The sequence below is a fragment of the Cuculus canorus genome, chromosome 1, assembly GCF_017976375.1.
Source record: "Cuculus canorus isolate bCucCan1 chromosome 1, bCucCan1.pri, whole genome shotgun sequence".
Classification (NCBI taxonomy): Eukaryota; Metazoa; Chordata; class Aves; order Cuculiformes; family Cuculidae; genus Cuculus; species Cuculus canorus.
In genome coordinates this window covers 126223236-126247329 of record NC_071401.1, presented here as the reverse complement: position 1 = coordinate 126247329, position 24094 = coordinate 126223236, and the positions used below count along the sequence as shown (strand labels likewise).

Below are 24094 nucleotides of genomic sequence, written 5' to 3'. Positions count from 1 at the left end.
CTTCCTACTTGTCCGTTAGAAATACATACACATACAACCTAAGAGAAGCTGACCACACCCTCCTTTTATTTTAAATAGACACTAGAAGCACAGGACAAGGTACTCACACTGCCTTTTACTCTGCAGCGTAGCCCTTGGAAGGGACATGAGAAAGAAGAGTGGAAGTGAAGGGGACAATTCAAGCCTAGAGAAAAATGTGGGGAACGAGTCAGGCATTTCAAAAGGAGCTAACCCCATCCTGGACAGGATTTTAAACACTTTGCTCTGTAGTGACTAACATTTGAGAAGACCACCACACATATGCATCATCAGGCATCAACCCCAGTTGATTAATGCCAGTTTTACAGTAATGTCTTCAGAAGACCACTCTCTTCCGTGATGAATACCATGTAAGTTTAGTTGGAAAATGAAAACTGGAACTGTGTTTTGCCTCCTCAAGGATGGACTAATTGCTGCCTATCCAAAAGGGATGTGGTTATGGCTGTGAGGGATTTCCCATCCTATAGTCTGCAGAGGGAAAGATACACAAACAAATTAAAACCAAAACACTTCATTTTTCACTCTCATCTCTGGTTACAGTAGTTAGAAATTTCACATTGAAATAGTTTGAACCTGGCCCTGTATTGGTTGAATTGGAATAACACGCAAGTCACTTTGATTTGTACGAGGCTTGATTCCTCTGTGATTCTTGGCTGTCTCTGATGCGTCACTGAAGGAAGCAGAAGAACTAGCAGCAGCTGGAATTCTGGGGTTTGCCTCTTTCTGAACTTTAAGGTAAAGCATATTCATGTTTGTTCACTTGAACAGCAAATCCTGGAACAAAGCATCAGAAAAAAACAAATCTGTCCTTCATGTTCTTAGACCTGTTAGTGCTATGGGAGTATCGTTTGTTCACCCATTCACCATTTTTTCCTTCTTACACTGCTTTCAGCTATCCACCACACATCCTATAATTTGAGAACTCCTTTCTCCTTTCTACCAATGCACCCATTAGTTTTGGGGCAAATCCAGCCTGGAATTTAAGGAAATCTTTGTGACGTACAAGTGGCTGCGTTCATTTAGGAGTTGGAATGACGAGGAATGTATGTATGTGGATGCCATATGTTTCTTCGACTCTTTTGAAGCCATATTAAGGAAATTGTTTACCATTTCCCATTTGAAATTTTTCTAGTCTCCTGTTTCAGCTATCAAACTGATCCCAAAGTTAAAAAAATGGAATGACTGAACAATCACTTTAAGCTGACCACCCCAGTGCCCTGGGGCCACTGCCAGAAAAGGGTAAAAATGCACATTGGTGGAGGTAATGAACTCTGGTGGGAGGTGGGGAGAATGCAAGGAGCACCTTGAAATCTCATTGCAAAAGCCAGGGTCTTGTGAAAAATTGTTCTTTGAAACAGCCTGACTGAAAAAAAAGCAGAAGTCTTTGTGACAAAACGTTGCTAATTTGGCAGATGGACCAAATGAAATGAAACTTCTATCTATTTCCCCAAATGATCTTAAAGGCTATTAGACCTACTTGAAATGAATGAAAATTAAATGCTCAAAGCCTTAGTTACTAAAATAGTACTTAAACACTACTGAGATGAGGTGAATGCAAACTCAGAATTTCCTTTACATTGCTTCTTGCCTGTGATAACCACTAGTACATGGTTATAGCCTTTGCATTTATATCAGCGAGTAATAGAATCGCTCGGTGATTACCTCAGAAAACACTGTCTTGCAGCGCTACTGTCATTCTCACTACTCGTCTTTGGCATGAGGTGCGTTTAAGTGATATCTGGCTTCCCTTTCTGATCTCTCTGTAAATGTCAGTCTGCTGCGACACCAATGGCCACCACCGCAGGGAGTTGAACTGTTTATCTGACTGCTCTGAATGCCACCAGGTGGCAGAGCAACTAAAAGCTGAGCATGACTTGGAAACATCACTGAGGATCTAAACCGTTGCGTCTTTTTACCAGGCACAGGGGTAGATGCTAAGCAGTAGTAAGAACTGCCAGCTACTTAAGAACAGCTGGAAGAATATTCTTCTATGAAGATGATTCCCTTTTTACTTAGCTGTATACCAAACTAGTTCCTGAGAGCCTCACATCCACATCACTTTAAAGTAGCGAAGATACTGGGCAAGGAAGGGGACTTTGAGTCATAAGAGAGACTCTGAGTGACGCAGGAAAAACTCCAGCACCAGGCTGGGTTCCAGTCACCAGTCAGGAGGAATCTGCTGAGCCTTGGAGATGGCAACAACTGATGTTATTGGCATGATCGGTTGAGCTGAGCACTCCCCAGGTGACTATATGTAAGGGTATATAATCCTCAATGTAGAAAGTGGATTGATGTTGGAAACGTGCCTACAGAGTTAAAATTTGTAACCAAACCTCTATAGCATTACAGAGTGCAGTGAACGGGACCTGCCCAAGGAAATTATTGAGATAATTGGACTAATCGCATTGAAGGCATATTAACAGAATACAAGAATAGTAAGAGATGTTAAGTGGCTTAACTGTGGGGTCTACCAGGCAAAACTGGCCTTTGAACACTAGGGAACAAACTTGGCTTTCCGTTCCCCTTTGCTCTATTACAGACCTCACCAGGAGATCCAGTTCCACTTCCCATGTCTGGAAAAGCTGTGAAACTGGCATGGAAAAGTAGGTCCCACCAATGCTGGGCTGAAAGCAAACAAGCAAGTGAAGATAGGCACGACGTCACTAAATGTGCAAAAGAAAGCAATTCAGTAAAATTATCAAACCATAGGAAGCAGAGGATAGGTGCAGAGAAAGCTAGACAGCATCTGAGCAATGGAAAATGAACAATGAAAGAAAAAGGAGACAATAATCCTGAGCATAGATTATGGCAGAGAGAGGTGTCTCAATGGGAAACACTTTTCCCTGAGAGGGAAAGGCAGAGCTTAGGTAGATCAAACAGGCCAGAATCAGCTAGCCATGGATGATCATGTGGGAAGGAAGGAACCTACATATAGGATTAACTCTTTCCCGTGAAGCCATACAGTACTTGCTGCACTCTTTCAGTGAGGCCAGGGATGGCGCAGGGGCATGCGTCCACCCTGAACCATGGACCTATGGCGCTTCTCCACATACGTTACCTGTCCTCACCCAGCGTGCACTGAGACAGTCCTCCCGCGGTGACCTCACACACAGCACAAAATGGAGGCCTGCAGAACAAGGCAGTTCTTTAACCTTCCCCTGCAAGCACCTTCTTATTGTCCTTTCAACCCTCAGCAAGCAAAGCCTCCTAAATTAAGTCACTGTCTTTTCTCCCATCCTTATCTCTGTGCAAGTGAGAAAGAAAGATTTTATTAAAGCACTTACTGGATTATGGTGCTGAGCATCTGTTTTGCTGCCTTTTCCTTTTCCAGTGGAGCCAGCAACACTGCTGGAAGGAAGCAACCTGCTTCCTAGAAGGGAACCAAGCACAGAACAATAAAGAGATAATCAAGCGGGTATCCCAGGAGCTGCACATATAGCTGGTTTAACCCCAATTTTTTCATATATCTGTGGCTCATCCACAGGTAAGAGTGAAAGGAATGTATCTACACCCAACTTGACTAATGTTACCTTGACCTACTTCTCATTCTGGCTTTAAACACAAGGAAAGTGACTACTTGGCTTTCATTTAATTAAAAAAAAAATCATTGGCCACTGGTTCTAGACTGTGTTTCAACACCATAGCTGTTCTGGCTAAAGCTTCTTACCTAAAGAAGTTCTGTCTATACCTATCTAATGAGTAATCTGACTTTCCCAAATGTTTCCATCAGTCCCTTTTTCAATGCTGTATCAGCCTACTGTTACAGGCAAAAAATAGTTTAAAATACTACAGCAGGGGACAGCAACAGTAAGAGATACCATTAAAGAATACATCTGTATAACCTGAGTGCCTTGTCTTTAAGAATACACTTTGTGAAGCAGAGTCTAATCTTATGCTCTCACAGTGTTCATTCTCCTCCCTCTGCGCCCTTCCTTAAAATTCCCACATCTGAACTCAGGGTTTAAGAAATTCACCTATCGTCACATATCAACACCATGGCAAAACCAGGGATTAAATACTTTGCAAAACTGACGAACCATTCTTTTCCCTTCTATAAGGAAAGGAAAAATTCACCATATACATTTCACAAGAAATGAGTGTGATGCCTTTAACCCTCTTTGCTACACTATTCTGATTTATTCTTAGGTGACCCTCCATCCTATGAGCTAAGCATGCTTTAAAATTATGAAATATAATTTCATAAATAGTGTAGTTTCTGGGATTTTATGCATAGTTGTATTGCAACAGTGAATCTGCATTGTAAGTTTTCTTTGAATCAGAGGAAAACAGAAAAAGTTTTAATTAAAGAGTTGGTGTCAGTGTGGAGTGTGCTAAGGGGGTAGAAGGAGCACACAGATGACTTTGATGGCATACCTATCCATCATTCAATCAGGAAAGTTTAAGAAATCTAAGATTCAGCTAATGAGGGATTCCTGCAATAAGATGGTAAGCCAAGATGTTCTACACAGAAGCATTCTTTTTTTAACTAAACATGACCATACCAATATTTTCTAGGGAACAGATGGGATGCAACCGTGTCGCAGCAGGTTTTGAAAGGCAGACTATTGTCTTTCCCAGTTTCACGTTGTAATTGAAAACTCTGAGGTTTAAAAACAAAAGTGGTAAGTCACCACCATTTGTTAATAAACCATAGCTTTAAACAACATTGATTTGCAGTACCAGGTTTCTTCTCCATTTTTTATATATCCCATTTTTTCTCCAGTACTTTGAAAATTAATTATGCTGTATGCTTGTAGGTAGTGACTAATAGACCAAGTAACTGAATGAAAACACATATTAAACAACTAGGCACATTCACTAACCTAGAAATATCTTAAAGAAAGTATTAAGGAGGGTAATAGCTGGAGTTATATCCTGGACCTGGGGCCCCTCACTACAAGAAGGATGTTGAGGCTCTGGAGCATGTCCAGAGAAGAGCAACAAAGCTGGTGAAGGGGCTGGAGCACAAGTCTTCCGAGGAGCAGCTGAGAGAACTGGCGTTGTTTAGCCTGGACAAGAGGATGCTGAGGGGAGACCTTATCACTGCCTACAACTGCCTGAAAGGAGGTTGTAGAGAGATGGGTTATGGTCTCTTCTCCCAAGTGACAGGTGATAGGACAAGGCGGAATGGCCTCAAGCTCCGCCAGGGGAGGTTCAGGTTGGACATTAGGATAAAATTTTTAAATGAAAGGGTCATCAGGCACTGGCAGAGGATGCCCAGGGAGGTGGTTGAGTCACCATTCCTAGAGTCATTTAAAAGACTGGTAGATGAGGTACTTAAGGATATGGTTTAGTGGCAGATAGGTATGGCTGGACTCAGTGATCTCAGAGGTCTTTTCCAACCTGGTGATTCTATGATTCTAGGGTGAAAGTCACCTCCATCTGATAGGCACTGGCATGAGAGACATGCTGGTGCTTTAAAGCCAACTCTGGAAACAGCATTTTTGGAAATGGCAGTTCTTTTTATCTAGCTGTGGTAATAACAACCACAGATTGTTGCCAATTTTTTTTCATTTCTGTGACCTTGCTGTCTCAATCTGAATGGCAAACCGGAGAATGCAGTGTACATGGATTAGTGTACAAGAATGTGTACATGGGTTAGGAGTTCTAGAATCATTCAGTTTATGTCCAGACTTACAGAGGGTATCCACATCTTAGGTTTCTTCATAAAAAAACAGTTCAGTCTGATTTTACATAGTACGTTAACTGTGGCTGAATGGTTATTGTAGAGCTCATTAAAGGGCAAAATTAACCCCCAGATACTTCTCTGTGTACCAAGGTTTTTCCTTTGCTTTCAGTTTAGCTTAACCTTGGCATTTCTTCAGTTTATTATGCTTGGTTATGGATAATTACAGTTCCTCCCTGTTGTACAAATTAATCCAAATTATCAATGTTCATTTAAATATAGTTTTGTCTAGGAATATTAACATGTATTGCTACAATTGATCTTTTGGTAATTAGTCTTCTATCAGGACTGTCTGTAGTATGTAAATAGAAAAATTTTTAGTATTTTCAAAAATCAAAATAAACACATCATCCTTGTTTTTTTTTTTTTCCCTGACTTCTTTATCACAACAAAATATAGTATATATTTTTCTAGCTCAAGAAATGTCAGAATTTCTGGAAAAGAAAATTTTAAGATCCTTGAATTCCTAAGGACAAGATTTCACTTTGTGCTTAGAAAATGCAGGCTCAACTCTGCTACCTCATGTATCTTATTACACACACACGCATAATCTTTTATTTCCTTCCTCTCTGCCTGTTCATCTATTACCACCAAGACATTCTCAGTGGTGTAGATGGTGATTTCTTCAAGTTTTCTTACTGCAATCAGCAGTGTCAGCAATGGCACTCAAGACTACATCTCTACAGTCTCCTGATTAAGCAAGTTGATTTCAGCTCATCAGAAAAGTATCCACATGTACCACTTCCAACCATGGCTCTCCTGGCATAAAGAAGTCCATATACAAACCTGCATGTTTGTTGGTTTACCTTTATATATTTCTTTTTTTAAAAAAAGAGTATCTCTGTGTACAACGTATAAGAGGAGATACAGAAAAGCAAAAAAAATCACTCCTGCAGGGTGCAGCACAGTGGAAGTTTTGCAGTACCAGTATTAGACCACTGCCCTTGACAATGGAGTGTATAAAAACTAGAAGTTATGTTGCATTTTACATCACATTCTCCTTAATGATTATTCTCAGTGATGTATATTAATGTTGTATATACCTATAGGGCAATAAGGAATCGGCAGATATGGAAGTTATCTGGGAAGGGCAGCAGAGGCCAATGGAAAGCATCCCTACCTCCAGTATTCATAACAAAAGGGGAGCAGCTAGACTGAATAACCTTGCACTTTTCTGCTGGAGAGTATATTTAGTCACCTGCTTTTCCCCGAGGTGGCAAGCTGAGAGCTCAGAGTGAGGTGGGCCTTTATGATCAACCTAGCATTTGGATCCGGATCTGAACTCTCATAGCTCAGCTACAGTGCTAGGATCCAGTGGAACTTTCTTGCAAGAGAAAGAATGCAGGAATGAAAATGTTGCACAAGTGAGTAAAGGTCAAAAAGGAGAGAGAACTCAATTCAATATAAAATAAGTTTCTAGCGAATCATTTCCACTGGGCTTTACATGATGCCTTTACAGGCATTGATGGGCTTTACAGATGGGAGTGATAAGTTGATCTGTGGAAAGATGACACTTGGATTAAAGTATGGGCTGTGGCAAAGGAGGTGTAACATCACTGTTAAAAACAGCACTGCAGTATGACTGTGCTGTCGGAGAAACAGAGGGCAAGGCTTGAGCAAAGCAGAACCAATTCTCTAAAATTTCAGCTAAATCTCTTCTAAGTAACTTCATTTTCTGAGAGAAAACAATATGTTTTTTCAGTGTCTGCCTCTAGAAGTGAGAACGGCCTGATGTTTATAGTTATCACCACAGTAACAGGGCATAGGAATATAAAGAGTCCATTGTTTATACTTATTCCAATGGAAACAAAGGCCATCCTTAAGTTGGTGGAATGCCGAAGTTAAAGGGCAAAAAAGGGCCACACCTGCAGGGAGAAGCAGACAGGACAATTGCCCCAAACTGACCAACAAGAGTATTCCATTCCATATACGTCATACTCAGTATAAAGCATAGGGATCAGGAGAATCAAGCCTCCTTCTTTGATGCCACCATCCAGTGAGGACCTCATCTGTTTGTCTGCTCCCAATCCCAAAATCTGCATTCCTGAATCCAGTTCCCATGTGCCACAGAATACAGTCTGGGGCTTTCCCCATGCCTGCCCTGCAGCATCAGTGGTGACTATGGTCATAAGAGGAGTTCAATTTGGTTTTGAACATTTGCATATATTTTATTATTTTCTCACTAATATTATTATTTTCCTTTTTATTATTATTATTTCATTAAAGCTGTTTTAGTTTTGGTTTCCAGCACACAAGTATCTGTCTTTCATTTCCTTTTCCCCTTTCCCTGTTGGGGGTGGAACTGGGACTAAATCACCCAGTTTAGCTGCTGACCAGGCTGGAACAGGGGATGCTAAACCAGGACTCCATGGGAACTACAGTTACCCACAAGGTCAAAAGTAATGTGAAATCTTTTAGTTGACGATAACAGACAATTTATGACACATAAGTAAAACAAACTAGTTTGTATTTACCCTAATTTTCTGTTCCTATTATTATTTCTAATCACAAGTGAACACAAGCTGTTTGTTCACTTTTGACAGAGAACCATCTTTCACACCTGTTTGGTCTCAGTGCAGGGCCACAGAGGCAACTGGAGTGAATAAAGTTCAAACATTTGTGAGGGGAGCAGTGGCCTGCTCAGGATAATCACAGAGTTGTGGAAATTGTAGCCTGGACAATGCCATGGTAATAGTACAGTGAAAATCCTCAGACCACCAGGCACATAGCAGCTGATGCCTGTATGGTATCGTTTCCAGATTCCTTCAAAGAGACAATTTCATGGTGTCAGGTCTTTTAGTATTTATTTATTACTCTTGCTCTGAGCTGACGACACTGAATTCTTTCAGATTTCACTCTTCCTTCTAACCAACTTTCTTCCTTGCCATCCACATAATCCTGAAGTCTCTCTTACCACCTCAATCTGCTCCTATTCCAGAATCTTTTAGAAACAAACGTTAAGTTTTGCCTTCCACCGTTCCCAATGACTTCCCAATCTGAAAAGCTTGGTCTTTTCAATCATATTTTCCTCAAATCTTACGTAGTCCCTTCAGCCTTGCTCTCAAAATCAGACTGAAACTGATTTAAATTTTCCATCATTTTAGCTGTAGGCTGATGCTCAGCAAGAAATGCTTCAATCTCAAGCAGTTCATTTTAAGAAAGTGAAACACACTTGCAAACAGTGTCTGAGATCAGTGCAGTTGATACAACCTCAACAACAGATACTGCAGTAATCTGCCTACTATGGCACTAAAGAGAGCTTAAAATGACTATAATCATCTCTGCACTGTCAATGGATCCAAGCTGACTTTAATTGACTACTTCAACTTGAATCAAGTACTACCCTAAGAGTCCAGACTTGGCAGCCAAAAATCTCAGAGCAAGTCAGCTACCTAATAACCCACCTTCTCAGGAGCACACTGCTTTATTCAGGAAGCACAGTCTCTATAATTGCCGTATCCAAACTATGTAGTTTACTAAATGGACACTGCATTCAGAAAAGCAACCATTGAGATACACGTTCTCCATAGAAACACATAAACACATTAATTCTTTGCAATCTATCGTAACTCCTTCTGTAGTGTGTACAGTACTATTTACTCATGCTACTGAAACATACTTGCCCTTCCCATTCTCTCCTCAATACAGGTTGCATGTTAGCTTCTCTCCCCATTTCTCCAAGCCTATCATCTACCTATGCTTCTCAAGTCTTATGTATAGCTATAAAAAGATTTTTGCCAAACAAAAGTGGCTCAACCTCACATATGCTTCTAGAAGCATAAACAGAGGAATTTTTTTCTAGTTTTCTTTCTTTCTTTTTTTTTTTTTTTACCTGGTGAGCTGGAAGTACTGGGTGTGCAGTCACTGTCATCCAGCCACATACTCTGAATCATTGAATCCTGTTTTGGTAGGCCCTCAAGAGAGCACATCAGCTCCTGGAGAGGGCAAAGAAGACATGTTTTAATATTGTACTTAGTAAAATCAGGGAGACAGCCTGTTTTGAGAGATTATACACCCACCCTGTCATTCTCTTCCTCGGATGTTTCATTTTCTCTCAAACCACTACAACAACTGCTTACACTGGATGAAGAACATGAGAATGGCTGCATCACACAGTATCCTGAAGTCTGACTCTTGAGCATTCTGTGAAATGCAAGCATTTAACATCATCATGCTTATTGATACACATAGGCTTGCACTTTTAGTGACATAGCTTTATTATTTGGCAGTCAGTAAGAAGAAACGATTCACCCACTGCTAGGTTTTACACCTAGGAAAAGAATTCCTGTGAACAGCTCGTATTCCTTAATTTCTAGTTGCTACTTCATTTACTAGAAACACCATTTCTTGTTCCCATTCTGGATAACTGTATGAAAGGACAAGACTAAGTGAATTTTTAAGTCAACAACATTAAGTGTCTTACAGCAGACTGAGTCAAGCCACTTCCATTCAAGCACTGTTTGCCTCTAGACATTCATTAAAACCAACAGTTGCCTTCATTTTGGAGATCAGAGATTTTAGGAGCCTAAATATAACATGACAAAGCATTAAAATGAGTATAAAGGGAAGGTACTACCCAACCTAGGCCACCCATTCCCACAGCCACTCTCAGCCTATCATGTTTGGTCTCATGTGAAATTCTGGGTGGTATAAGGCTAATATAAAAGCACATTTCTCATGTCATAGAGCTTAAACTGTCACCACTGTGTTTGTGGACAGGAGAAGTCAGGAAAGCATACAGAAATTAACCAGCATTATAGTATGGTTAACTAAGAAATTTTTAGGAACCAATGAGAAGATAGAAACAAATTACTGAGATCTGCATTATGTTAGAATCTCTCAATGCCAAACTATTACGACCAAGTGCCAAGCTCTTCAACAGATGGGTGAGAACCCTCCTCCTGCTTACTGATAGGAACACACATAGGTCAGGATGCCCATCCTGGGGATTTTGCATGTGCCCGGTTGTTAGTAGATTGGCTCCTGTAGGTTCATCACACTAAACTTTTAGCTCCCACAGAGTCATTACAAATGGAACATTCCAAGCAAACTGTATTGGATCACTTGACCACCATTCTCTCAAATGTTATGGACATCGAAGTAGCCGGGTGCATGTTTCATATTTGTCAAGGTCGACCATTAAGGTCAGCTTCTACGAGCTCAGAATTTCAATTTCAATGCTTGCCATCATCTAGGAGAAAAAGCAGCCCATGAGGCTGATATGCTTACACTGCAGAAGGTGCTCTGTGCGTGTAAGCCTAATATTTATGGTGAAATACTCAATGCCTGCACAAGAGACCAGACAATAAGAGAGAGATGAAGCATTTAAAAATGTTAAGAAACCCCCAAAAAACTAAGAAAAGCAAGAAAGATAAGACAGTTTTAACATACTAAATATATTTATTCCTTCAGAAACACTGCAAAATGTGGCCAGTCTTGACCTACAAGCAGTAATGAAACCTTAAGTCCCAGGCATATTACATGCCAGCATGCAACAGGGAGAATAGTAAAGATAGGGCCAACATAGGCCAAAGATATTTCCTCAGGAGCTTAGGAAATATGTTTTGGAGAAAATGAAGGCCAACATGCTTCTCCCTTGGCAGAGCAAATCAATAACATGAATTTAAATGAGCTGGGACCTAGATTCTCACACAGTATCTCCTTCTCAGCATCCTTCCTCAGCAGGTTTCTCCATCCTCATTTTCTGCACTGCACTTCCTGAACTATGTCATCCAAAGTCACTAGAGACATAGGTGGAAACATATTCTCTTGCTCTTGCCTTCTGTGGGCCAAGCTGTTCTCTTCTCACTCATCTGATGGGAGGGGAAGAGAAGAGGAGGCACTCAAAGTGGCCTCCTTCCCCCATCATTGGTAGAGACTTCTAATGATTCGGTGGCTGCTGACTGGGCAATGGGAAGGACATAGAGCCAAAATGCTCCAATGGGAGCTATCTGACCACCTCCCTTTCCCAGGATTCCCGCTCCAGAAACTGCCAGTGGAGCGTTACTTGGTGCCACTTGGTCTCTCCACAGTCCTTGAGGTCCTCTAAGAAAGTTCATGTTCCTCTTAGCCAGGACTCTCATTTCACCCCAAAAGTCTTGTCAGTATCTTCAGTGAGGTAACAAATGACTGAGTAGCATCCATTCCACTCCTGATTGGCTTGATGTCCCCACTCAGATGTGTCTGAGGAGGGAAAACACACACACAAAAAAACCATGTACTTTTCCTAGGATTTGGACATAGAGAGTACAGTGCTTGATTTTTCCAATGCAATCCAGCAAGCCATCTGATACTGAGAAGTTTTGCTACCTGGTTACTTAAGCTGGGTTCATTCTTATGAGTCTGTCCCTTAGGAAGGATTATTTGGAAAGCTACCTGGACAGTGGAGCAGAAAAACTAAAGACTATTGTCCCTGTAGATGGGAGAGAAGACACTGTTAGCACAAGTAGACAATGTGGTTTCATGGACTGCAGGCTGATCACTGAAAAGGGTGTGTTAGAAATCAGCATGCAAGGACAGAAAGTTAAGTGCTGGTTTGTCTCTACTGTCAAATAATTACCCTATTATTTATGTGTTCCCTTTGCATTTATTTCCAGATTAGTTTTAGCAGAACATAGATCATTCACGTCTGGAATCTGAAATAATTATTAAGATCAGCAGGAACATGCTGGACACTTGAGTGATAGAGAAATTTCCTGTGATGCTACTCACTGGACGGAACCAGGAGTAGACTGATGACATAATACCAGGGACAAAATTTTAATAAGGGCTGCATAAATCACTCTAGAACCAGCTGGAACTCTTTTTGCATTTGAAATATGCCATATATCATAATTCTGATTTGTGGTTCCACAATTACTGAAGAATAAAAAGACTACTTCAGTAGAACTGTCTCTGAGACAGACTGTTAGAATTACACTTCTGGCCTCTTCCTGCAATGCTGTGGTAATACTGTCTTGGTGAAAATGATATGCTTTACACGGTGGAATTACATGCCCTTGATTCCCTGTCCAGATATGATACAGAAGGTATGACTGCACGTGGGCTGGTCCCTAACTCTGGAATCACAACTATAACTCTGGCTAATAACCAATTGTGCAAAACTCCATACTGCATCTCACCTTGTAAACAAACTGTCCAGGAATGGGCTAAACCACCAAAACTACAAAAATATTTTTCTGGTGGTCTTACAAGTGGATTTGAGCCCATGACTGGAAAAAGGCGCATAAAGAGAGTCCTGGAGACAGAAGCAGACAGACTGCCAGATCACACAGGTGGTGCCTCATGTGCATAAACAACATCAATGCAAGTATTGTTACTGAAATCCCATGCTGTGTTTGCTCTCTGAAAGCATGTGACATCAATTTGAAACAACCATTGCAACTGGCTCACCTCCTCAGCTGATGAATAGAGAATGGGGGTTAGGAAGAAGGTGAAGCCCACAATTAAATGAAGAAATCAGGAACAGATGTCAAGAAAGCTTTGGGTTTTATTTCCAAGACACACACCATTCTACAGCAGGGTAACCAGAATTAGCCGAGCTAAGAGAGGTTTTCTTACTAAGCAGAATTCTTGCTGGTTATGCAAAGTTACTTCAGCTACCTAATCAGATCAAGAGTCCCTCACATGTCCCTAGCCAGGAACTTCTATAATTCACTATGAAGGTGCCAGGAAGGATGACAAAGGGTAGACAGAATGATGGGGGTTGCTGACCAATTATTAGTTCCATGTCCTTCATTCTCCCTCGTCCTCAGCTGCCAGAACTAGCACCTTAAACGTATCTTCTAGCTGTGCTTCCCTCCTTGGCCCCACCAAAATTTTGGACACTGACCCAACTCAAAAATTAGTACCACAAAAACATACTTACCGGAACTCTGCAGCGTGGCTGTGACAAAACTCTGTGCAGTCCTACAGCACACAATTAGGTAGCCGAAATACTGCAGACAGTCAGCAGCCTGTAATTCTTAGGGAGCATTTGGCCTAGTTGGAAGGAATGCCCTTCCTTGTCGTACTTGGCACCTGGAGCAACTAAAACCATAGAAGCCCAGCTCTAGGGCACCTCCTGAAATTTTCTCAGAGCAGCCTTAGTCCTGAGGAAAGGACATGCCCTACTACGAAGTACTTAGTGGCTTTTTTTCCACAGGTCTCATCCAAGTTCTCATGAAAAAACCAGGTGTGGCAAGTTGTTCCAGAAAGTCAGCTGCAGCCTTGGACTTAGAGACAGGCTGCTCTGGAGTCTTAGAAATGTAAATATATGGTTTCTGTGAAGTCCTGAAGCATCTGAGATAGGATCACATCCTAGCTTAGCAACAACAAATCTGTACTACGAGAAAAGTGCATTTTTCCAGTTTCTGACAACCAGAATCTAGAGAACTGTTTTGTAGACTACTGGATAAAGAGTTTTACAAGAGGACACTTGTTGTGGTATGACATACTTTAGTAATGAAACACTTTGGGAGGACTTAAGACAGGCTCATTCATGCTGGTTGGGAGCAGCAGCACGAATACCACCCCTTTAGGGCAGAACTTGAGTGTAACTCAACATCCCCTTGTCCAAGCTTCTCCATAAAGCTCTAAAATCACTCCAGAGCAAACTATAGAGGAAATACACAGATTAATAAGCATGGATAATTGGACAGCTAGGGCTCTGTGTATCCCACTGGATGCAAGCTAACATTACAGTAAAGATACAGTCAAAATCACCTTTAAGTGGTCCAATCTTTCTTTACTGGCTATTTAAGAAAGCTAAATTCCTTACTTACATGCTCTGAATTGATGTGTCACGGCCAGACATCTAACTTTTAAGATGCTGCAATGCCTGATGGAGACAATCTCAGTATAACTTCCAACAGAGCAAGACATTTAAGCCAATACCAGACACAGTAAACATCGTGAAATTATTTTGAACTCACTTGCTCTTCCTGCTGGGGAACTCTGGGGAGCTGGGACTGGATGATCCATCAGACTTCAGGTCAAAGAAAGTTCCTGGACTATCCAGCACCTTCTGTATCCTCTCTGCAGTGTCTCTGCTGGAACAAAAGAGAAACCAGCTATACCCCAGGGCCAAAGTTACACTACGAAGATATAGGGTGTGTACAGTAGTGTTATTGTACTAGTACTTGGCAAGATACTTCTGAAGAAAGCTGTCTGTGTGAGTAACTGAAAATTGGGGTAAGCTTTATTAAGTATTGCAAAACTCAGGTTTTTGTTGGGTTTTTTTGGTGGCTTCAGTGATAGAGTTCACAAAGTCCTTCCTCTGCTTTCTCGGTCATTTGATCCTACGTGTACCCTTCTCATCAGTTCCTCATGCCCTCACTTGTGCTAGTACAACTGTTTGTGAGACTGGAAATTACCCTTACAAAAAAAAACAGTCCTGAAACTAAAACAACCCTGAAACTTCTATGACACATGAACAAGTAGGATGGACTGGGTCAGCTTCGTGATTGAAGCCTGCACATCGTTAAACTACAGCTTCACGGTGAAGTCACCCATGACATGTGAGCTCATTGTTGCCAGACAGCAAGCCTGCTCCAGCCTCCTCCACTCTTGCTAGGTGTACTTTCCATCAGTCCTGGTACCCATCAGAGTTCTTCATGAGCCAGTTCATGGCAGAACCTGGCAGACAATTAATCCAATGAAAAAAAAGTTGATACTTTTTGTTAGGTTACTTGGCTCAATTAGTTCCACGAAGAATCTACTAAGTATTGTATCCATCACACTGAATGGGACAGGATTGGGTACCTGAAAGAGACACTGGGAGAGGGAGCGAATGATGTCTGCTTTTAGGGAGCAACGAACTGTTAGAATAGACAAGTTGCTAGTGAAAATGCACATTCAAGAATCATCCAAAATGTCTTTCTTAACACACGAGACAAGGCTTACTATTCCCCATATCCAAGATTGCAAATAAACAAAAGGAAAGCTAAATAAGCACAGTAGATTACCAATTCCCTTCTAACAAAGAGAGGGAAAAAAAATAAAATAAATCTAAGGCTTTTCCTTGTGGTAGAAAACTTTTACAGACCTTTTAAGGGAATACTGAAGGATGCTGTAAACAATGTAATAGATTGAGGGGCATAACAACAAAAGGTACGAAACTATTTAAAGTAATGAGTAGCTGTGGCTACTGCGTTGGCTTAAACTGTTACACGGAAGTTGTCTCAGAACATTTTATTTTTCTCAAAGGAAGTTCTATACTATTTTTATTCAGATTAGGTCATAGGCATCTCATTAAGGAGAAGTCCAAGAGAATAATTGGAAAGGGAAAACATAGTAATTCTTCCTGTTGTAAAATCACTAGTTTCCACATTGTCCTGGTTTCAGCTGGGATGGAATTTTCTTCTTAGTAGCTGGTATAGTGCTATGTTTTGGATTTATTATGAGAATAATGTTGCTAACAAACTGATGTTTTAGTTATTGCTAAGTAGGGTTTATATAAAGTTAAGGACTTTTCAGCTTTCCATGCTCTAACAGCAAGGAGCTGCACAAAAAGCTGGACGAAAGCACAGTTGGGCCAGCTGACACAAACAGGCCAAAGAGATATTCCATACCATATGACATCATGCTCAGTATATACTGGGGAGAGTTAGTCCAAGTGCTGTGATTGCTGTTATGGGATGGGATAGACATTGATCAGCAGGCAGTGAGCAATTGCACTGTGCATCACTCATTTTGGTGTTTTCTTTTTCTTCCTTTGCCATCCTGTTAAAATGTCTTTATTTCAATCCACTTTTCCTGATTCTCCTCCCCCTCTCACAGGAGGGTGAGGATGGGATGCGGAGGAGTGAGCAAGTGGCTGCATAATGCTTAGTTGCTGTCTAAGTTAAACCACAACACACATTAAAGATGACTTTTTGCCTTTTACACTGAGTCTTTAAGCTGTTCCTTGGAATTCTTGCAATTGGCAAATATAGATGCAGAACATTCATGTGGCTTTGGAGATTCTGTACAATCTTAAAGAGTTGTCTCAGCTAGAGCCGAGGCAAATTTATCGATTTAAATAAACAATCTCTTGTGACCTGTAGGGAACTTTTGAATAGTTATAATTCTGTCAAATATGACAAAACACTCCTTAAACCTGTATATCACCCTTAACTATAGCTATTTCTCAAATCATCTCACTTGAACGCTTGTCGTGTTGACTTAAAGCTTCTTTAAAAAAGACAACCCTTTTTTAAGGTATCAGAATCTTTGTCAGTTTGAATTTTTTAAAATCAAAACAATCAAGCATCGAATTTCCCCTTCCCAAGTAGAAGTCTTTCATCTGATTCTTAATATAGAATATAAGAACCAAGAGTGATGGATCATACTGTACAATATGTAAGAGCAACCTTACTATGTTCCTCCACCCACCTCAGGCTTTCCTTCCCATTCCAACCATTTCCATTTCCGTTTTCATTCCTATTGATTCCCTTTCAATCCTTAAATGTGCCCTTCTATCTCCATTTTCTCATTTCCTCCTGTTTTTTTCTCTTTGTCTCATCTTCTTATCATACCTCTTTTCCTCCTGTATGTTCTCAATGCCAATGGCACTACTCCTTCGCCCATGGAAGCGGCTGGCTCGCGTACGTGATGGGCTCCTACCAGGCAAGGCAAAAGACTAGAAAAAAGGAAAGTGTTACAGAAAGGAGGGAGGGAGGGAGGATAAGACAGGAAAAACAAGAGAACTGGAAGCTTGGGAGACCGAGTTTGTGATACGGATCCAAATCCTCTCCTTTATTCTGTAATACAATAGCACGGCTAAGCCCCATCAGTGCAAAGAGTACTTTCTGTCAGTGAGAAGGAGAATATAAGGTGGTAAGAGAAAGAGACTGAGGGATGTAGAAACAAAGGCAGAACAAGATACACTGCCAGTATACAGAGAAAGAGGCCCAGGAAGGGAGGTGTCCTTATATGATTAAAGAAGGATAGGCAGAATCAGAAGGGTAGAGAAAACTAGAAGTTAAAGGAGAGAAGCGACTATTCAGCAACTTTATTATGCTGACATAAAGAATGCATATAACTGAGTAAACCGTCACCAAGAAATTTCAACAGTGAGAAGCACCTTCTTGGCTTACTCAGACATAGTTTCTTTGTAGTTTGCCTGTACTGACATCACTAGTGCAGAGACCACAACCAGCTGGATGCATTTTGGCCAAGGTAACCTTATTTCCAATATCAGAATCACAGAATCACTAGGTTGGAAAAGACCTCCTAGATCATCGAGTCCAACCATTCCTATCAACCACTAAACCATGCCCTTGAGTATCTCATCCACCCGTCTTTTAAATACCTCCAGAGATGGTCACTCAACCACCTCCCTGGGCAGCCTCTGCCAGTGCCCAATGACCCTTTCCGTGAAAAATTTTTTTCTGATGTCCAGCCTGAACCTCCCCTGGTGGAGCTTTAGGCCATTCCCCCTTGTCCTGTCCCCTGACACTTGGGAGAAGAGGCCAGCTCCCTCCTCTCTACAACCTCCTTTCAGGTAGTTGTAGAGAGCAATGAGGTCTCCCCTCAGCCTCCTCTTCTCCAGGCTAAACAACCCCAGTTCCCTCAGACGCTCTTCATAAGACTTGTTCTCCAGCCCCTTTACCAGCTTCATTGCTCTTCTCTGGACACGCTTCAGAGCCTCAACATCCTTATTGGAGCGAGAGGCCCAGAATTGAAGACAGTATTCAAGGTGTGGTCTCACCAGTGCCAAGTACAGGGGGAGAATAACCTCCCTGGTCCTGCTGGCCACGCCACTTCTGATACAGGCCAAGATGCTATTGGCCTTCTTGGCCACCTGGGCACACTGCTGGCTCATGTTCAGTTGGCTGCGAATCAACACCCCCAGATCCTTCTCCTCCAGGCAGCTTTCTAGCCAGACTTCCCCTAGTCTGTAGCACCACATAGGGTTGTTGTGCCCCAAGTGCAGGACCCGGCATTTGGTCTTGTCAAATCTCATGCCATTGGTCTCAGCCCAGCGGTCCAGCCTGTTCAGATCCCTAAAAAAGAAAAATGGATCCTTTTCTAGAAACATTTGTTATGGATTTATTATGCTCACACTGATCACGTATGTTAAGTATCCCTATCAAATAAGAAAAGCTTTGATAGTGGCTAGAAATAGTCATTCTTTTTCTCACCCCACACTGTATTGATTCTGCTGTTTGTACGTTTGACAAAGCAGACTGCAACACATGTTGTCACCATGTGTGAAATGGGATGATACAACAAGAAGAGATTCACAGGACAAGAGGAAAAGCTGTTAGGGAAAGAGAAATAAAATGTATGGGTGGGTCACAAAGGTATGCCGCATTTCTTCTTACAGCCCTCCCAAATACCTTACCGCAGCAATGGCCTTAGGGCCCTCGGTGACACTCTGGCTGAGGGCAAGGCCAGCTGTAGTTGGCCGGCTGGGCAGGGTGGCTGGCTGCTGCTTTCTCATGGATATCCCCATGGTATCCAGGCTCTGGCTGCGGCCTCTGATCACTCGCTGAACAGAAGGGAGGCAGGGAAACAGACAAACACAGATACACATATAGACATGCACACAGGTAGAGCAGCATGAAAAGCACCACAGATTGGGTGGAAAGTTGTGACAGACCAACACCAGAACCACAGAAATCCTAACTCCTAGAAGGCAGAACCTTAGATATTACTCATTTTTTAGTCCTAGCCAATTAGTGGAGCTCACTGTCAGGGAAGAACTCTTCCTCAAGTAATTCCCTATTTTCACCTCCCTTGTCTTGTTGCAATAAATGGGGATTCCCTGCCAGTATCCCAGCATACTGGATAAGAAGGCAACATCTGGAGCAGTCCTACCCAGTACAGGCTACAAAACACCAAATCAAACTCCTGTTCAAGACTTTAAGACTGAGTTTTGCATGAACTCAAGTGCTAGTTCCAAGGGGAAAGCAGTCATATCAAAATCTGCAGTCTTTGAAAAATACATTTTCTGAGTTTCTGCAGCCTTTCACAAAGGTCATCTGTGTACATGACATGCAAACCACAGCACCTGCTACAAGCCAGAAAAGGACATTTTGAGATAGTTAGCATAAGACATGGCTGAGTATGAAATTCCTAGTTAACAATAAAGGCAAGGTAGACTGACTGTACATAAAAAATAAACCTTACCAAAGCATCCCAGCTTTGACACGAGCTATGCAATACAGCTACCAAGAGTAGATGTGAACAGATAGTTTCACAGCCCTTAACAATTCTAACCAGGCCACTGTACAAAGCAGGTGGAGGTCATTTGAAGAAATGCTACTTAAAACATATCTCTCTGTCCAGACAAAAGAAGTGGTGAGACACTTGCCACAGAAGTAGGAAAGGAGAAGTAGATAGGAAAGTGATATTAGATTCTTTCTGTATAATCAGTTCAAAACTCAATTTGCCTGTTCATAAAAAACCTATGCTTTCTCACATCACCTTGATAACTTTTAAAACTAAGTCCTGTCACTTGATACTGATTTATTAAAAAAAAAACAAAGAAGAAAAACATGTCATCTACACTTAACTCTGGCTGTTAGAGGGCAAGCATCAAAGTTTTTCAAGACAGTGCACTCACAGATATCTCTTGCACTCACAGGTAACTCATCAGCAATTCTTTCAGTTATAATGAAAATGAACTGGAAGAGATCTGCTGTAGGAACTGAAAGCTGCTTGCTACTAGTTATTAAAATTTCTCTTGCAAGCACTCTCTTTTTCTCTAAGCCGTGGAGAGAAACCCTATCTGATACTACATACCAGTACAAAGCATAAAGAGTTTGACGTCTCAGGGACAGCAAGGAATTCCACCCTGAAGCATGCTGTAGCTCTGTAGAAAGGAGCATAGGAAGGGGAAAAATGCCTTATCTTGAGAGATACGGTAAAGCACAGTTGAAGATGTTCTAAAGAAAGGCTGCTGGATGCAAAGACTTTTTTTTTATGCCTCACTCAAAGCACAGCTGATCAGCAGGGTCAAAGTTCTTTGGAGGAACACACAATGAGCTTAAGAAAAGTGTGAGCAACTGGGTAATGAATCAACCCATTTTGGCTCACCTTGAAATTCTCGAGGAAGCCTCCACTGCCATTCTCTGTCTTGTCATCCTCTCCTATGGGCAACCCCATCATACTGCGGCTGCGAAGCTGCAGCTCCTCAAAAAGGCTCTCCAAGAGGGCACTCCGGGTTCTTTCCTGCATCAACATTAGGAATAAAACCACAGCTATTATTGGGAGCAGAGGGATTCACAAATACCTGCTGCTTTCCCAATGTCTCATATCCTTCTTTTAAAAAAAACCTCACCATGAAAATTAGCTTAAACAGTATGAAGAGGTTTTAGCTGCAGTTATAGAATACATTAGAGTGACACTCAGCTCTTTAAACTCTTTCTAAAGCAAGTCATAAAGTACACTGGTACTTTCTCACAGACAATGAAACAGAAGCATGGACTGAAGGCAGTTTTTTCTAGATCAGGCAAGCTGCAAAGTCTGGAACAGAATTTTTGGTCCCTTGAGCCAAAATCAGTGATATCAGTATGTACTCTGTAGCACAATATCAAGTTTCAGAAAACACAGAATTTCATTCAGCAAAATGTAAGCATCATATTCCCACTCTTACTTGGGGACTATATCTTTTTATTAGAGTGTGCTTGTTCATATTCTGTCACATCTGCTGTGAAATACAAACGAAGCATCACATAGTTAAGTATAATCACATTTCATCTTCCTTTTTTTAAGCAACAGAAAATTAGAAGTAAAAGAAAATAGAAAAATTATCCTGTACTTTCTTTATCTGGCAGTAATACCAGTTTATAATTTTTAATGGAAGCAACCATGTAGGAGACCCACCTCTAATTTAGCAAATTTCTCAGCTCGATAGCAGCTGTACTCAGCATTGATGAGCTTGGCCAGGAGGAATTCTCGGAACTCTGCACTCTACAAGACGAGATCAAGACTAGATTGGAGATGAAAACACTAATAAAAATATCACATGAAAAAATCTCTGCCTTGTTACTCTTTAGACCTCCAAAGTTATCTATCTAGACTGACAAAACTGACACAGATCACAAGGGTCTGCAGCATATTCCCCTGCCATCTGACGCTGGACCTGAGAAACAAACCTTTCGAAATATAGCTGGGTTTGGCAGAGGAGGTCCAAAGAAGGGGACATCATCTCGGGCTGTGACGGAAACCTGAAACAACATATGGGGAAAAAAAAAAATTATCAGAAGTGAGTCTACCAAAACCCTCACATTATGGTATATCTGATCCCTCCTGAATCATTTACACATCCAAGAGTGATCTAATATGTTGTCCCATGCATCCATCTGTTTCTGTACTCAGTGAATGGATGTGCTTATTTATCTCCCAGATAAGTATAATTATATGCAACTATCTTACCAGAAACAGACAGCACTTAAGACTATTTCACAGTAATTTTTTTGTCATGTTTGATATGGAACACCACCATTATTTGCCATTTCACACAACAGGGAGCAATGTCAGAACAACTTAACAGCAACTTCCTCAAAATAACCCTCCAGCGTTAATGTCACAGAGCCAGCAAAAGGCATGAGTTTAATGAGGAAGAAGGAAAAAGGCCATTGATTTAGTTCAGATTTTTCACATTGTAGGCTGGTTCCTCTAGTTACAAGGCCTTCCTCTCCCTCACAATAGACACCTTCCAGTTAAAAACCTGCTTTGCATTTTTAATTTTCTGATGGCAAAAATTGATTCAGAGAAATAAATCCCATTATTTTTCCAATTTAAACACTAAAGCTTAAGTAAATGGAACAATGGGTGGAAAAAAACTCCCCAAACTGCAGTTCCTTAGGTTCTAGGGTGCTATTAAGGCAGAATGAGTTAAAAAAAGCTTTGGAAAAGCCTCTACAGAAAACTCTGCACTGACTCTAGGCTCCTGACTGGGAGTATTTTTTTTTTTTATTGATACAGGAAACCCTAGTTCACTGATGAAAACGATGCCATTGCAGACAGGCAAAGATGAAAACAACAGCAGGAAGAGAAAAGCTTCTCCAACTCTTTCTATAGTTATTAAAAAAACCCAAACAGTGAATTCCCAAACTTCAAGCTTCAGAAATTCATCAGCTACTTTGGAAAACATACAAGTACATTCTAGTTTCATGCGTAGGCACTTAACAAATAATCAAATTATCCTTTAACCTTCTATTTGCTAGGTAAAGGCAGTAAGCAGTCCTGTATTCCTTTCAGTAAAATACTTGTGTTCCAGAATTTTAACCATCCTCACTCTCACCTCCTATCTCCATCCAGCTTGTCAGTACCTTTATGAAAACTGAATACCCAACAAACATGAACACAGATTGCTAAACAGGAGCAATCACACCAAACAGAGAGGACCTATACAATAGAGAACAACATCGCAGGAATGAGACTCCTAGTCAGAGATCAAAGAGTGGGTGAAGGAGAAGGAGAGCTGGATTACTGGATTGACTCGTAATAGATCTAATTATTGCCTTTCACTGAAAACATTGATCAAGTTTGCTAAGAGAGCAAGCAAACCCGTTAGGATGACAGCTGGCTGAACCTGAACCTCTCCCAAAGGCCCAAGATCAGGTTTCCACTTCAAGGATCAATATTGGCAAATCAGTACAGAGGTCTCTATTGGCTCCATTTACCTTGTAGAGTGTGTCACCAGTGGTGCTATGAGTGAGCTGAACTACCACATAAGCATGTAGGAAATTAGAAGCAATCATATCAGGGACAAAAGGCGTACTTTCATCTTGGAAGATAATGGCTACAATGTCATTCCCAATGTGACGTTTCCGCTGAAGCTGGAAAGGAAAAAAATTAATGCAGTGAGAAGGCAGGTGAAAAAGAGTAGAACAGTATGGTGGCACCTCAAACACCAATCTGTCTAGCATCTCCAACCTTCTCATCACTACTTTCACCATTACTCCAGCCATAATTCCCAACATCACACAGTTAGGCATTCTCCCTTCTAACTAGCCCCTCATCACATACCCCTCCCTTGTAACTAGCCCCTCATCACGTACCCCTCCCTTCTTAGCCACCCTGTTCAGTTCCTTCATGTCCTTCCAGTACCTGCTGGGAATCTCCTTCTGTGAAGGGCAGCTTTGTAGACACATGAAACATGATCTCTTTGCCCCGGAAATTTGTATAGACCGATTCAGTGCCTGTTTGACCTCTAGTGACATCCAAGCCTCCCCGGAACCTGAGCAAAATCCATACCACACCATAGGTCAGGCAGGACAGAAATGAAGAAGTGGAGAGAAGAAAGAAGATACCAGTAACAGTAGCTTGGTACATCAATATAATCAAAGGCAATTTTTAAGAAATTAATGATAGAGGGGCACCAAATCTTCCCAAAACAAATGCACTGACTGAAGCTGTACAATGTTTCTGCTGATGAACATAATTGCTCACTAA

General features: G+C 41.3%; 1 protein-coding gene across 21 annotated transcripts in view; it reads right to left on the bottom strand.

The window, feature by feature from the left end:
• The window catches only part of LOC104064347 (rap1 GTPase-activating protein 1), an 80512-nt gene that overhangs the window by 37790 nt on the left and 18628 nt on the right, over positions 1 to 24094 (bottom strand). For 4 of the 21 annotated variants that reach the window (XM_054055976.1, XM_054052625.1, XM_054053297.1 and 1 more), the window contains 11 exons: positions 23750 to 23879; positions 23323 to 23478; positions 21790 to 21861; positions 21518 to 21604; positions 20729 to 20863; positions 19032 to 19178; positions 17221 to 17324; positions 14638 to 14754; positions 9745 to 9868; positions 9558 to 9660; positions 73 to 3409 (listed from right to left, as the gene is read on the bottom strand). In XM_054055976.1, the coding sequence (XP_053911951.1) occupies positions 3252 to 3409; positions 9558 to 9660; positions 9745 to 9868; positions 14638 to 14754; positions 17221 to 17324; positions 19032 to 19178; positions 20729 to 20863; positions 21518 to 21604; positions 21790 to 21861; positions 23323 to 23478; positions 23750 to 23879 (1333 nt within the window). In that variant the 3' untranslated portion in view covers positions 73 to 3251. The other 17 variants (XM_054056541.1, XM_054056687.1, XM_054055524.1 and 14 more) reach the window with 16 other exon arrangements.